The sequence below is a fragment of the Pollachius pollachius genome (assembly GCF_949987615.1).
Source record: "Pollachius pollachius genome assembly, chromosome: 1".
Taxonomy (NCBI): Eukaryota; Metazoa; Chordata; class Actinopteri; order Gadiformes; family Gadidae; genus Pollachius; species Pollachius pollachius.
In genome coordinates this window covers 31,693,318-31,709,123 of record NC_136934.1, presented here as the reverse complement: position 1 = coordinate 31,709,123, position 15,806 = coordinate 31,693,318, and the positions used below count along the sequence as shown (strand labels likewise).

General features: G+C 47.8%; 3 protein-coding genes across 3 annotated transcripts in view; all 3 read right to left on the bottom strand.

The window, feature by feature from the left end:
* Positions 1-1,360: 1,360 nt before the first annotated feature.
* Positions 1,361-3,319, bottom strand: nat14 (N-acetyltransferase 14 (GCN5-related, putative)). Its single transcript, XM_079734104.1, has 4 exons — positions 3,169-3,319; positions 2,604-2,712; positions 2,211-2,516; positions 1,361-1,968 (listed from the first exon to the last, which is right to left on the bottom strand). The coding sequence occupies exons 2-4, from the start codon at positions 2,682-2,684 to the stop codon at positions 1,513-1,515; spliced, it is 843 nt and encodes a 280-aa protein (XP_079590230.1). The 5' UTR covers positions 2,685-2,712; positions 3,169-3,319; the 3' UTR covers positions 1,361-1,512.
* On the bottom strand, positions 2,687-11,097 carry znf628 (zinc finger protein 628; the record flags this gene model as incomplete). The annotated part of the gene is made up of 10 exons (XM_079749925.1): positions 10,975-11,097; positions 9,994-10,543; positions 9,595-9,667; positions 8,551-9,486; positions 8,142-8,312; positions 7,494-7,830; positions 6,921-7,075; positions 6,349-6,591; positions 4,295-6,071; positions 2,687-2,712 (listed from the first exon to the last, which is right to left on the bottom strand). Exons 2-10 carry the CDS (start codon positions 10,383-10,385, stop codon positions 2,687-2,689), a joined length of 4,110 nt encoding a protein of 1,369 aa, XP_079606051.1. The 5' UTR covers positions 10,386-10,543; positions 10,975-11,097.
* Positions 11,098-12,878: 1,781 nt separating this feature from the next.
* Positions 12,879-15,806, bottom strand: part of il11a (interleukin 11a) — a gene marked incomplete at both ends in the record, with an annotated part of 4,146 nt that continues 1,218 nt past the window's right edge. Inside the window, 3 exons of the mRNA XM_079747292.1 lie at positions 12,879-13,055; positions 13,181-13,342; positions 13,567-13,662. Coding sequence (XP_079603418.1) covers positions 12,879-13,055; positions 13,181-13,342; positions 13,567-13,662 — 435 coding nt within the window. The remainder of the gene's footprint in view (positions 13,056-13,180; positions 13,343-13,566; positions 13,663-15,806) is intronic.

The window sequence follows — 15,806 nt, the reverse complement described above, 5'->3', positions numbered from 1 at the left end:
TCCCGACCACAGCTGACCAAGGTCATCCCACGGTCACACATGAACGCTCACGTGCAGTGCCACTCCTCTCGTGCACATTCTGTTTGTGTGCGGTCAAGTAGTACAGGACTCCCAGACATGGCTGTGCATTTCAGAAGAAAAAAAACGACAGCAGGAAATGCCAAGTCATACTTTCCGAAACCCACCCGCCCACACCATTTTCTCTGTAACACACACACGTGCACACACACACACACACACACACAAAACGTGCAGACACACGACCACAGTCACAAACAGGCCCCATTTCCAGTGGCATGAACTCACATCTGTTTCCTGACAACAATAATAGTTAGTGATGGCTTGGGTTGAGACCCCGCTCGCAGGTGTCTTCTCTCTGTCATGTAGAGAAGGACCTGTTGAGGACCAGGAGGCCCTACACAGAGCAGCATGAAAAGGACCTGCTCACGGACACAATGAGGGGCATTATGTGTGGCGTTTTAGTGCATGGTTTTATTCAGCGACCAGAAGGTTATGCTACTGTATGTGATTAAAAGACTGCACTTTAGTTGTGGGGCGAAAGCCAGGTGGGGGTTAGGTGAGATTGATTTCCTTTTTGCATAGGCCTTTGACTGTACAAACATCCTGTGTGAATGAAGCAGTGACTTGGGGCTGGAGCTTTACCAGACACAGAGTGCTATTAGAACAGGAGCAGACCAAAATTCAGAGACCTGCGGTTTACCTGCAAACCAAGCAGGTGGAAGATGACTTCTACCTACGCAAATTAAATGTACTGCACTTAAACGTGCAGTACACCTGCAAAACCTGCTGAAACACAAGGTTATGGCCAGTACAAGAACAAATCATTTGTATATATATAGACATATGTATCTACACACACACACATTTATTAAATTATTTGTATGCATGTATATATATATATATATATATATATATATATATATATATATGCATACACACTTATAGACATTCTAATTACTTTTTGGATTTGTGATCTATCTTTTGCAATCTAATATATATATTGTTATCTTCACTGAGAAATTGAGATAAGAAAAAAGTGTTATCTAACCAAATATATACAATGAACACAGGTTGCTGAAGTGTAAATGTGATGAATCTGCTTATCACCAGTTCCTTAAGGTACCTGCTGAAGCACACACAAACCGCAAGAGGCCACATATGCAAAGCCACATCAACAGACACATGCACACACACACAGAAAAATCGTTGAAACACTTTTCCATAAAGTATTTTACTTAATCACAAACAAGAATCGAAACAATTCCACTCTCCTTAGAAAATTAGCAACAAAATAAGAACAAGATAGCATGAATAAATACTGATATAAATAACACAGGGATTCAAATAAATAATGAAACAGACACAAAAAGCTGATGTAGTTACACTGGTCTCTGAAGTATACATGTACAGTTGATTGCCAAATTTAGTCTTTTCTCTTTAGTCCCTCCACATTCCCCACGTGTAGTTCTTCTAGAGGCTACCTGAACATTCTCAGAGGTCTTTGTAATACACCTTGGTGAGGGGGAAACCCAGGAAGCCCCTTTCCGGCCTCTCCACCTTCACCTCCTCATCCTCCTCCTCGCCCTCTTCTCCGGTCCGCTCTCCCAGCGGCCGGTAGCCCAGCTTCCTGAAGAACACCTCCCCAAGCGTGGACGGGAATGGCACGTGGGCGTAGAGCCTGCGGACCCCGGCTTCCCTCTCCCTGTGCTCCAGGCCCTGGACCAGGAGGCGACCAAGGCCCTCCCGGCGGTACCAGGAGCCCACCACCACCCTGCAGATCCTCCTGATCCCCAGGCGCTTCTCGCTCTCCCGGCACACACAGCCGGCAATCTCGCCGTCGCAGTCGGCCAGCCACACCTGGCCCGCCGCCTCCTCCCGGTCCGGGTCGATCCTCTCCGACGGGGCGGACGCCTCCTCCTTGGTCTTGGGTTTCATCCTCCGCTTTGGCTGGGAATCAAACAGTAAGATGACAATAAGATCCTTTGTAGCGCTTGTACAGTAAAACACAAATTAGCTATTAAGTCATTTGGCAGACGCTCTTATTCAAAGTCACTTTTTTGTTCGCTAGTGAGCAGGCGATGGACATTGGAGTTGGAACCTAGGACCTTGCGGCAGAAGGTTAGAACAAAATCACCTGACCGACCTGACACCCTCAAAGAACTGTTATCAACGAGACGAAGACGACACACCTTTTGTGTGGTTGCTGTCTTGCCGCTGATCCTGGTGTAGGGGTTCTCCAGGATATCGTCCCCGGCCCCCCTGAGACTGCTGCCCACGTAGTCCCAGCAGGGCCGGCTGGTGCCCAGGACCCCCGTGGCTCTCGGCATGGTGATCTTCAGGAAGACGATGAGCAGGAAGACGGGTATGGCCAGTGCCAAGATGAAGGAGTGGACGACGCAGCGGAGCACTGAGGAGATGATAGCGAGGACGAAGAGACACAGAGGACGAGTGAGGACGTGGAGGATGAGGCGGTTCTCCGTTCCTTCACCTCCTTCCTGGAATGTGGGAGCGAGATGGGTTAGGAGGCTTCAAAGTAGCTGCATGACTCACATCATCTGTGCATGTGTTGTTTACCTACATACCTTGATGAGTGCTTTGACAGTGTCTATGTCATCCTCCTTCATCCTCCGTACCACCACTTGATCCAGCTCCAACTTCACCATGTTTAGGCGTTGAATTCATACAGGGGCTCTGTCACACCATTCCAATGGGTCACAAGAGGCACAAACAGTGTGACGTTCAAAAAGCGTCGGAAAGAATGAGTACACAAACGGTTGGAATAGCTGTTAAGCTGTGTACATTTACGAAACAAGGTGGTCCTAGAATACACATCGCAGTCTATTTTTATGAAATGCGTTACCTCAGGTCTTCAGTGAAGGCTTACGCTACATTTTGATTGTATCTACGCAATGACCCATTTGTTCAAATTCGCTACCAACAAAGACAGATCAGGGATTATTGAAAGGATTTGGACCGCGGATCTGCACAGTATGAATTATCTTTACGTGTACATCCTCACAGGCTACATAATCTTTGCAGTGTAACACTAGCAATCTGCAGCGAACGCATTGAAAACCATATATGGTTATTAAAAGGGCCATGAGTGGCTATTTAAACCGGCACAACAGAAATGCGAACCTCGCTTACCGTTTGCGGTTGTGACGCGTAAGTGTTCAAAGTGGACCCAACGATATCTGTATCCACTGTTTGATGTACTGTAGCATTTGGTTGTCCCAACTTGGGATTGTATGACTTCCAAGTCGTGTCAAATAAAGGATCTGGAATACCAGATCTAAGTGCAGCCACACATCCTAAGTGCAGCCATTTACGCCATTTTCGTCCGTATAATTATAACTCCGTGCAATGGATGGGACTAGAATCGTAAGATGCGTTCGGAACAACTCGGAAATCGTTTAATTCCCCACCAGGGAGTCAAGCCTTGGGATGGGTTCCCCACGCCGTATTATTCATTTACAGACAATATATTCTACTTTATAGTTAAGTAGTTATATGTACAGGTTACAACGTAAGCGTGATTAAAAACATAGATAATTATTGGATAGTTTTTGAGAATTTTAAAACGGAAGATGGGAAACGGAACGTAAATAAGAAAAGAAAAAACACCATCGCCTAAACTCTCACGCTGTTCATTATTTTACAAAAACCCTGACTCAATGAATAATTCAAATAAGGATACAATGTATCAAGAGTTTTATTAATTATGACTAGTATTACTTGTGAGGGTGAGCTGTATACTTATACACAAATAGCTTATGTTCTCCATAGACAGATTGTCTTTGGACAATAAACCTTGAACTAACATATTTACCAATTTCCGAGGTCTATAAACCGAGACCGCACCACGGCATTGAAGCACAGTAGCACTTGTCTTGAAGTATTGTCTCTCTGATTTCTAAGGTGAACTGGTTAAAGAGCACACACACTACATACCTAAACGCACACACACACGCACATACGCACACTCTTAAACCCAAACTTAATTTAATCACTTAGAAAATGGCATTTCATGAGTGTCAGGTGTAGGTAGGTCCATTTCAAACAGTGTTGGCAGTTAAAGTTATCTGTCCATTTGTGTTCTCTGCAGAATTACATTCGTTTCCACATATGTCGTTTTGTTCCATTTTGAAACTTCCTTCCTTCGCTTCGGTCATCTCCAACACCTGCCCCTCCCTTCGCCTATCAGTACCCTCTTCTGCTAGGCTTCTGACCTCTATTATAACAATACCCTCCCCTCCATCCAACTGAAAAATACCTTCCATGGCCGTCCTGTTCTGCCCCATCCTCCCGCTGTCCGAACCACTGCCGCCAACGCCGGACCCCTCTCCTGCCGCCCCACCCTCCCGCTCGATCAGCGCGATCATTTGCATGCCCTCCCCTGCTTCCTGCTGCATCTTGTTCTCGCCCCCCAGTTCAAACACCACTTCCTGCCCATCTAGAGGCCCCAGACCGCGGCTAGGTGTGCAGGACAGTTCGAGCCGGTCGCCCGCACTGTGGCTGTAGCTAGGGTCCGATGCTAGGTCCTTGTCTTGTGTGTCAGACTTGAAGTGAAGAACAAACGACTTCCCCTGCCCAACCTCCTCCTCCTCACCCCCACCCCCTGTCCGGCTCAACTCCTGCTTGCCCCCGTCCCACTCCTGCAGCAGCGAGACCATCCCTCCCTTATCGTCCCCCGCCTCTCCCTCACTCTGCTCCTTGGTCTTGAACTGCAGCACAAACGACTTCCCCTCTCGGCCCCCCGTCCCCTCTCCTGCCCCTTCCAACTGGAACACGTAGGAGCCCTGGCTCCCGTTGTCGCTCTTCATCACCTCGTGGCTCAGCTCGTCGTCAAAACACAACACAAGCTGCTTCCCCGCCCCGCCCTCTGCCCTCAGGGAGTGCGTGTCCCCCAGAGCAGCAGGGGAGGGGGGGCTGTGGGATGTGGGGGAGTGGGGCTGCTGTGGAGGAGCTGGCAACGGGGTTCCTGAGGTAGCTGAGGCGGGGAGCGGCCCAGGGCCACACAGACCGGTTTGCTCGGAGCCGCAGGAAGGCGCGCTGGAGAACACCGTGGGTAGCGACGCATGTCCTGTGGTGGAGGGGGTGGTGGTATCCACGCTGCTGGTTGCCATGACAACTGGCGCATTAGAGTGTATAGGTTCCATCTCGGCGTGGATGCCGGCGGCCGGTTTGGATTTCTGAATTGCGGCTTTGGTCTTGTGTCCCCGTCTGCCCCTGGCGGTGCGAGTGCTCCTCCCCAGAATGGGCCTGGTGAGGAGAGATTTACTGAGTGTTGTGGTGTGTGTTGCCGGGGCAACGGAAGTGTTTACATGGTTATTGTTAGTGATTATTATCCTGGTCTGCTGCTGCTGCTGCTGTTGCTGCTGGGACACCGCTGAAAACTGTGGCCCCTGGCTCCGGGGGGGACTCAACACAGGTTGGAGCCCTTTGACGGTCTGGACCAACGGGAGGGTCTGAGGCTCCGGGCCCGCCGGGTGGCTGTTTGCAGTAGGGACCAGAATCAAGCTTGGCTGGCCGCCGTTGGAGGAAGGGCACTGTAGGAGGAGGTAGCTCTGGGTCTGCGGAGGGGGAGGCGGGGGTGGGGGAGGAGGAGGAGGAGGGGAGGGCAGCGGGGCCGACAGGGGAATGAGCTGCAGGCCACTGGCCGTCTGGATCATGAAGTAGTTCTGGGAGGTGTTGGGGGGGATGTCCAGCGCCGGTTGGGACACGATCAGGCTGCCGTTGTTTCCTGAGGATTCCAGGGTGATGGGGTTGAGCAGGGTGGTGGTGGTGGTCACTCCCCCGACGCTAGCCTTCACCGCCACCCCGTCTTTGGTGGCCCCGCCGGGGCCCAGCAGGGAGGCCCCAGTGCCGTGTGTGCGGATGTGCCGCTGCAGGTAGGAGTGCATGACAAACTCCTTGAAGCAGTAGGGGCACTTGAAGTCTTTGCGTGAGGAGTGTGTGCGGAGGTGTAGCTGGAGGTTGGAGGAGTGCGTGAAGGTTTTGTTGCAGTGGGTGCACTGGAAGGGCCGCTCGCCAGAATGGGTGCGCTCATGCTGCGGACAGGGAGGCAGACATTTAGGTTTCACAGTCATTAAAACAAATTGGTTCTTGTTCTTTTTTTATGGCCCTCCTTCAACCTCGTTCAAAATGTGACCCAAGAGAGACTGGCACAGCATGCATTTTCAGACAATCCGCCACACAGAAGACAAATGATTGTTACAAATGTGGTCATGGTCCAATAAAGACTATATAAGACAATATAACAATATCAGTTCCAAGGGTATTGAAGTTTGCCATCGTCAATAATATATCGTATTAAACGTAACCCACCTGTTTGAGGTTTGACGTCTGGGAGAAAGACTTGGAACAGATGGAGCAGGTGTGAGGCCGCAGCCCAGAGTGCATCTGGCTGTGCCTGCGAAGGCAGCTGGTGTTTTTGAAGGACTTTCCACACTCCTTACACACATACGGCCGCTCGCCCGTGTGCTGCCGCAGGTGGTACTGGTAATGGGAGCTCCACTTGAACGTCAGCGGGCAATGTGGGCACTGGAAGGCCCGTACACCTGTATGCACCTAGAGTGGGAGGTTACATTTAAGATTCTAGTTATTTATATTATTTTATTCATCACAGTCGTACTGCCCAAAGATGTTCACTGGGGGAATTGGGGATGGAACCTGGAGTAAACCCTTAGCCCACTACACTGTCCTACCTATTCAGTTATATATTGGATAAACTATTTGTGATGAACCCTCCATTCACAGCGACAACTTAGCTGTAATGCTAAAAACAGACGCAGTTATATTATGGTAAACCCAATTAAAGTGTCAGATGATGAGATCTAAAGACGGCTATGAATTGTGGTGGCGGAGGAGATAATGTTGTTCTAGTGTTGGCCTCTTACCCTCTGGTGGATGGAGAGGAGCGAGGACCTCTTGAAGGTCTTCCCACACTCAGTGCAGCGATAGGGTCTTTCCCCGGTGTGGTCCCTCATGTGGTACTTCAGGCCCGACGAGCCCTTAAAGGCTTTACCACACTCACTGCAGCGGTACGGTCTCTCTGTGCACCGCATGTGGAGAGGTGAAACCATTCATTACACATGGTGACGCTTTTTACAGATTGTTTGGCTGGACCAAAATAAACTATATAAAGAACGGTAGTGGAACTGGGTAGAATGGCCAGAGTGCTTGCTTACTTGACAATTATTAAAATCAAGAAACAAAGCCCCACTCCGAAATTTTGGGATTAATAAAGTGATGTTAATAAAGGAATACGTTGTTGGATCTGACACCTTACTATAGTACTATTACTATGACATTACTATCTTATTACAGGGGGAACCCATGAATTGACAGATCAATTACAAACGTAGGATCATGCCCCCAATGTTACCACCAAAACGTATATATTATAATCTAATTGAGATTGTGCCATTTAAATATGTAATATTGATGCACTGGAGGAGACAGTCTGTTACCTCCAGCCGGCGGTGGCTTGCTGGCCGCCGTCCTCTTGGCTGCCTTGGCTGACTTGGGCGCTTGCTCCTCAGGCTCCTCGCCGACAGCGAGGATGTTGACGTGGATCTCCCTCCGGCCCTCTTCCTGCTGCTTGTCCCCCTGGCCGGGGGATGAGGGCATGGGCAGAGACAGGGACAGCGAAGGTGGGCACACGATCTCAGCCTCCGCCTCGGCCAGCAGCCTCTGCTCGGGGGTGTGGGAGTGCTGGTGGGTAAGCAGCGAGGACAGGAGGGGGAAGGAGCGGTCGCAGGCCGAGCAGCTGAACTGGGAGCGGGACTGGGACAAAAGAGAGTGCATCTGCAACACATGAACGCACCACATTTATAAAACACACACGCATCATACATCATGACTATATCTGATATTTTGGAGACAGCTTTACTGTAGTTATTCATACATTTTAAATTTAATCTTTCTTTTTAAATTTACTACTGTCCTGTGCGTGCGGCGGTCAAATACATCTTCATTGTATGGCCCTTAATTACAATTACAGTCTCAAAGGGCTTCAAAGGCCACCGTTAATTCACAAGTGCTGTGACACCCAACATTAATAAAATAACATGTTATCATTTGGATATTTAATTTAGACAGTTAAAAGCCACTCGCACCAGTGAGACATGTCTGTTGAGGCCTCCGCTGGTCTTGAAAGCCTTGCTGCAGTAGTTGCACTGCAGGCCGGCCGCAGGGTTCCTGGAGTCTGTTTGGACCGTCTCTGAGGCCGGCGTCACCTCGGTGAAGCTGTGTAGCAGGTCGTACTGAGCCTGGGTGGTTCCCACATTCTGTGGACACGCGGAAGGAAACAACACAAACAGGAACAATACTTTTCAAAAGGTTGAGCCTTGGATTTGATTGTGACATTGCATGGTCACAGACTTTGTAGCCGATGCCATAGTTTATATAATCTAGATTAGAAGTATGGACATCGGCAATTACAGGGATCAAAATTAATATGTCAACAGTTTATAACATATTTATAATAACTTCATAATCCACTTTTGCCATGACTTGATCACGTACCGCATTATCCCCATCGCCTCCCTCGGTCAGCCCGAGGAGTTCTTCAGCGGTGTGTCCATTCTCCCCCACCGTAGTGGTCTCCACCACCTCCTCAAAGTCCGCCAGCAGGTGACCCGCTCCCACCAGCCCCACACCCACTATGGCCGAGTCCCCCCCGTGCCCGGCCTCCCCCCCTCCCCTGTGTCCGTTGGGACCCATGTGGTGGGCCTGGTGCTCCTCCAGCTCCGTGCGCGTGCCGAACGTCTGGCTGCAGGTCCCGCAGCTGTACAGCAGCACGCTGGCCCCCGTGTCCGTACTCAGGTGCACCTCCGTCCCGATGGCCCGGGGCGCGCACACCTCCTGCCCCGAGGAGGAGAGGGTCAGCTGGGGGAGGTTCTGGCCGCCGGAGGAGGCGGCCGACATGAACACCTCCTCCATCCCTACGCCGACCGTTCCCTCGGGACTGACGAAGCCCACCATGTCCGTCAGCATGGACGACGTCACCTCCCCCGGCTCCACCACCATCTCCACCATCTGTCCGGTGGTTTCTCTGACCGGCGCACCCATCTTGCCCTGCTTTGCCGCCCCGGCACCGCCGGCGGCGTGGGAGTTCTTGTGCAGCGCCAGGTTGGATGAGTGGGTGAACCTGCGGCCGCAGTCGCTGCACGCGTAGGGCCGCTCCCCCGTGTGTATGCGCATGTGCTGTCGCAGGTTGGTGGACTGCGTGAACGCCTTGTTGCAGACGCTGCACGTGTACGGCTTGAGGCCTAGGTGCACATTCTTGTGCCGCCGCAGGCTGCTGGAGTTCTTGAAGGCCTTCGGGCAGCTGTCGCATGGGTACGGGCACTCGCCCGTGTGCTGCCGCAGGTGGTACTGGTAGTGTGAGCTCCACTTGAACGTCAGCGGGCAGTACGGGCACAGGAAGGTGCGCAGGCCGGTGTGCACGCTCTGGTGGACCTGGTGGTACAAACGACACACAAGACTCATTGGGACTGGATCGTCTATCGGTGGCTTCTTGTTCAAACGATGTATTGTGATGATGACCAGGGGAGTGTTGGGTCTCACCTGCAGCAGAGAGGAGCGCTTGAAGGCTTTGCCGCATTCCCCACATGGGTACGGCTTCTCACCCGAATGAGACCTGAGAGAGAAAGGTACCTATTAAAGAGGACTTTAGGATGACAGCATGCAGGTCAATATCACTACGCATGTACACAACATTATAATCATAATTAATAGCATTTCTAAAAGTGCTTTACATTGTGTGTGTTTGTGTGAGTGCATCCATCCCACACCTCATCTACCATGTACTGGTTTGCGGGATGCTCTACAACAAAACAGATTTTGTTGCATGAACGAATTTGCATGAACGTAAATCATAATACATCAGAGCTTAATGCCACCCATCCATTAACTCCCTGTTTCTTCACAGTAAAATAGCACAGCAGCATCCCATGAAGGAAGCACCTCTGGTGGTAGAGCAGCGCCGAGGAGCCCTTGAAGGCCTTGGGGCAGAGGTTGCAGCGGTACGGCCTCTCGTTGTTGTGGCTACGCTGGTGGTGCGTCAGCCGCGACGACCAGCGGAAGCTCTTGCCACAGACCAGACACTGGAAGGGATGGTCCAACTGCTCCTGGTGCTGGGTCGACCCCGACACCGATGACGACGTCACCATCTCCAGGACCACCTCTGCGCCACCCTCCACCACCTCCTTCTCTCCCTCCACCAGCACCCCTGGCTCGCCCTCTTCCTCACCGTCCTCCCCCGAGCCCAGCAGGGAGGGGAAGTGAGAGAGTGAGGTATTGGACTGGCCAGGTAAGAGCTCTGTTTGGTCCACCAAGGTGGTCACAGAATTAGCCATCCCCCCTCAGATGCCCATGTGGAGCACGACACGCTGGAACCAGTAAGGAGGCTGAGGGTTATTCCTTCAGCAGGAGCATTGCTTCTTCTTTCCCTCCTTCTGTTTGGCATTAAATGTCTGCAGAAACCAGCTGTAGTTCCAATTAACAGTTTTATATTCTGTTGAGGCAAAACATGAATAAAAACATTTTAGAAATAGAATTGCCTATCGGAAAACGTGCACTCAGCAGGAAACTTAATATCGAGGCAGTGTAACGCCGCCCCCTTTAAATTCCATCCTCTCTCCAGAGTTACCCCTCCCTCCGATGTTTAAACATTCCCTCTCAGTTGTCTTTTCCTCCATCCTGTTTATGACAGTCCCCGCAGTGCGGTGTATAGGAGGACATAAACAATGCCGACAGCCAATAATAAAATACCTTCCACGTACAAGCCGCTATGTTAGCAAACCATTAAACACGCATAGGGAAACATTATTGATTTAACTACCAAAACAAACCTGGCCTGCAGATTTAACCAAGCCCTCGTCAACGCCGAGCTGCGGCGATTAATAACTGCAATCTATTTTGCATCAAAAAGAGTGAAACACTCACCTTTATACATTAGGTCATTGGCCGACTACATTGTTAATATTTTAGGGCATTCTGGTTCCGCAGTGCTAATCCACACAACCTTAACAATAAACCCAGCTCAAACTAACTAGCTGTTGTCCACCCGATGCCGCCTTCTAAGAACACCGATTGCTATTGGACGAGACGGACAACAAATAAACGAATCCCATTGGACGAGCGCTAAGAACAGTACGGCTTTCAATGATAACCTTTTTGACATGATTCTGAACTGTTTATTATCTTCAAATTGGAAGAAATTCATGAATTCTATTAAAATTCCATATAAATTGTCCTTTCAACTGGGAAATAATTTGCAATCGTCTTGATCTGTACAATGTAATATTTTCAATTTGTAGAAGGGCTTTATGGGTAATGTAGTATTATTTCGCAATCTGACCTGAACTCCGTTGTTTGAACGTTTTTCTAATCAAGTAGAAATCATCCATGTAATGTTATTCAATTTAATTCAACACATACTCTCTTGTGCTCATTTTTTATTTGATTTTATTTTGCTTGATTTGAATATTTCACATTGAGGCCAATCAGTATGTTGAAGTCACAATTGTGTTACAGCAATAATTTAAACATGATTGGACAATTGTAAATAAGATTAAAAATAGTATAAAAGTACAAAAACAGAGGAGACTCGCTCCTGTTCAGCGCAAAAATAAATAGTTCCACTAAAGTAACTTAAATAAATAGGCAACACGGTAACAAATACTAAAATAGAATAATATTAAAATGGGCAAAATGATAGGTATATTATTAACGGTATTCTACATTATGTTATATAAAACAATATCATATACAATTAATAATAAACAACATTGTATGCAACAATTGACATTCTTGTACATTTGTGTACAACTGCAGAACCAGGGTATCACAATACATGGTATTTTAAGGCTTTTGGTGCAAGTTGTATGTGGTGGTGTCAGTTATGAAAATAAAACAAAATAATTACATATTCATTCTCCACCCTAAGGCACAGTTTCAAAATCATCCCATTCATCCAATAGGCTCATGCTAACAAGTTTGTGCAAAGTTTCTAATCAGATCCATCAGTGCTCGACAACAGGGCACATTCACTCCACTTGACCACAATGTTAGATATGCTCCTCCTCACTCAGGGTCGGAGGAACAGCCACTGTAAATACATATCTCAACCCACGGTACAAAATAACTCTCCTTTGATTTCTGAGTGCCATCCTGGATAAATGTGATTTCTGAAGCCATAATTAAACACCACCATGAATAAGGTGCAAATATATTAAACCCTTGAAGTGTTTATTTTGAAAGTGTGTAGCACTTTGATAAAGTAGAAGGAAGAGAGACCGAAAATACTTGACTATTCTAAATGTTTGCTACTACTAACGGTTGCATTGAGGCTATGTTAAGGAAGTGCTTCTGTGGGTGCTGGTTTTGCTTTTTAAGGGTTAGATTAGATCGCGATAAAGGATTAAAGAAGGATAAAAAAAAATCTAGAGCTATAGACCATGTTTATAAAGACATTAAGTTAAGAGCAAATCAGTACAAAATTTAATAAATAACATTAAATAATTTAACAATAAATAAATAAATACATAAATAATGTGGTCATGAACAATGCATTCAAGAAATATTATTTGAAAACTTGAACATTTCATCTAAAAACAATTGGCAGTTCCCCTTAAGGCAAATCTTTGAAAGTGCCGTATGGGGCATCCATTTAGGCTCTGGTGGAATGACACGTTCCCCAATACACATTTCCTGTCTTGAAGTTTGGACTTCTCATGGATGCTAGTGGCTACAGTGCCCATTGACATGGTCTCGATAGCCCTTTGCCTGATGTGTGGGATCAAAGCATCCATGATGGTTCTGAAACCATAAAAGTAGTCCAGCGAACCTTAAGGTGCAGCAGAAGCCTTGGGTTTAAGGCTGATGAATGCCCGGTACGCCCAATCACAGAACAGTTTAAACTGCTGAAGGAGCTCATGGGATGACTGTAGAACATCAAACTGGTACGGGAGGCTGGTTGGGAGAGAGGGAGCCACGTGGGGCAGCCTTGGGGCATCCGCTCTAATCTACAGGAGAGACAACACAGGGACCCGTTACTTCACAAAGTGCCTACAGGCACCAATACCATATCCGTTTTTTATCTGAGGGATGCGCAGCAGAGAGCCACGCGAGGTCAACTATCAACAATCACCTGACGGTTGAGGAGGGCCATCAAGTTTTTCATCTCTTTGATGATCTCTGCCAGCTTGGGCAGTGACGGATGTTGGTGCTTCTTGGACACTCGGTTCAACCACTCAAAGTGGTGCTCAAACAGCTTCAGGTCAGCATGCAGCTTGGACAGAGTGGGTTTCAACTGGAGAGGAGCGAGAACAGAGACTTAGATATTTTGAATGTGTGTGTTTGAGTCTGTGAGAGTGTCATCATAATATTGGGTTGACTGGCACATCCATACATTCACTTATCTACACCATATAAACACACGTAGACCTACTATTGCGTAGTGTGTGTGGGCTCAGGGGTGGAGGGAGCAATAAGAGTGTCCTTCAAGCCAAGAGCCAATAGGAGTTGAGTGTTTACCTCAAGGTTCTGGAGGTCGCTGGCTGCTCTCTGGCTCATGGCTGGCAGGGTCCTGAATCTGTGGGGCTCCAAGTCGGAATCAAAAGCATGCTCCTTCTGAAAGAAAGAAGACAACACAAAGCCGCCGGTCAATAGTGTTCATGAGCACAATGTTTGAACTCTGAAATAAGCCAGGGGAACAAGTATGAATACAGCGCCTGGATCAGATTTCCACTCTGTGTTGGAGAAAGATGCTAACTTTCGCGAATGTGCAGTTAGCCGGGTCAGTGTGAATTCACCCACATTTAGCCTCCCCAAACATCAACAATAAGGACGAATGAGCTGAACCCACAGAATATTTTCTACAGGGAGAGCAAGCGAGAGACACACAGAGAGACAGAGACAAAGAGAGAGAAAGACAGACAGACAGACAGACAGACAGACAGACAGACAGACAGACAGACAGACAGACAGACAGACAGACAGACAGACAGACAGACACAGAGAGTGCAGAACAACATATGCCGTGACTAAGAGAGCAAAGGGCTGGGATAGACAACAGTGGGCAGCAGGGAAACTCCAGGATCAAAACCTATAAAAAGCTGTGATGACGCAGTGCCACTGCCCAGCTGTACGAGGGCCTACATACTGTACTCCCAGATTAAGGCTCTCTGTCCCCACTAGAGGGCGTTAGGCTACCTGACTGCACATTCCTGAGTTGTAGTGTACCTACACTGAAGTGAACAACAGGTTTATTAAATGGAGGACAGAATCAATAGGGATGAGAGTAACAGTGAGGATTGATATGAGGTTCAGTCCACCTGTGTGATAAGAGGTGGGTCACGTGTGCTCCCTAAGCTTCCTGAGTCCATCTAGCTTTCTTTACCCTTGTGAGGCTGCAGGCTTCCAGTTGTTTTTGGTGGATGCTGAATGTGATGCATTGTCTCGCATCTCACTCACAGACGTAAGTGCTCACTTATGTCTGTGGTCCGGTCTCCTCCTTTTGTGTTCTCCCAAGCCTCAACTCTCCTCCCATCCTCTTTTTTCCCATCTAATCCTCTCTCTTTCTGGGATCTTTTCATCTCCTGTGGGTTGTTTCCCCTTGTCTTTCCCAGCCTCTAATTGGGTCTTTTATCCTGTTTCTTTTGGGCTCTTTCTATCATGGATCATTACCTCACCAAACAATTTCTTCCTGAATGCAAATGCAGGAATGTGATAAATCTTTCAGATTTGTATCAGGTCATTCTGCTGCGGTGACAGAAAAGGCAAACACCAAACACTGCATCCACACTACCTCTATTGGATATAAGTTTGACCCGTGAATGTGCTCACTTGCACCTACATGTATGCACACCAATGTGACCAAAATAAGGACTTGCATGCCATATAAATGTTTCTTTATTTGTTATTTCTTTCTTTAACATCTCATGTTTCTTGCTGCCTCTGAACATTGGCGATTATATTGCTTTCTTGCATTGGGCCCTCATTTACCTATCCTAAAAGATCCAGATACAAAGCTACTGATACTGAGCTTAGCCCTGCTTATCTTATATCAACAGACACATGAAACACACACACACACACACACACACACACACACACACACACACACACACACACACACACACACACACACACACACACATACACACACCTGCCAATATACAAATCAACAAGACTAGAGAGTATGAAGCTATTTTGGATTTCAAGCCCTTGTACAAAAGATTTAAGATTTGCATATCGCAAAAATAGATTCTGCCTCAGTCATGTGTAGCCAAAGATCCACAGATATGATTTCACGTTCTTCTCACCTGTTAAAACACAGTGTGATACACGATCGCCCGCTCAGAAAAACCATTGCCAGAGGTCTAACAATTGATTCCCTGGCCCACCTTACCATCAACAACACAAATACTTGCCAGAATAAAAGAACAAGCCTATGTATTGCATTTCATATTAGACAGAAACATTGAAATGTTCTCTTGTCTCTTCAGGGGTAAACATGTTTGTATATCAACAGGCACATGATATACTTTGCTTTCATCCTGCAGATGGTATGCTTGGCAGAGCCATGTTCTGTGATAATAAGTAAAGGATGGATGAATCCTTTATGACCCAGGATAAAAAACATTCCAATCGTATGCCTCCTTTGCCTTGTTGGCTGTCTATTATCCACTAACATGAAATACTTTTCTGCTTGAACGACTCATAGTTTTTCACATATACAACCGAAGCGATAGGGTGTACCCCAATTGAATGCC

Coding starts and splice junctions, on each gene's coding strand:
- nat14 (XM_079734104.1), bottom strand. CDS start 2,684: ATGGTGAAGTTGGAGCTGGATCAAGTGGTGGTACGGAGGATGAAGGAG. Junction 2,517..2,603: donor CTGTCAAAGCACTCATCAAG/GTATGTAGGTAA, acceptor CCCACATTCCAG/GAAGGAGGTGAAGGAACGGA. Junction 1,969..2,210: donor AGACAGCAACCACACAAAAG/GTGTGTCGTCTT, acceptor TTTGATTCCCAG/CCAAAGCGGAGGATGAAACC.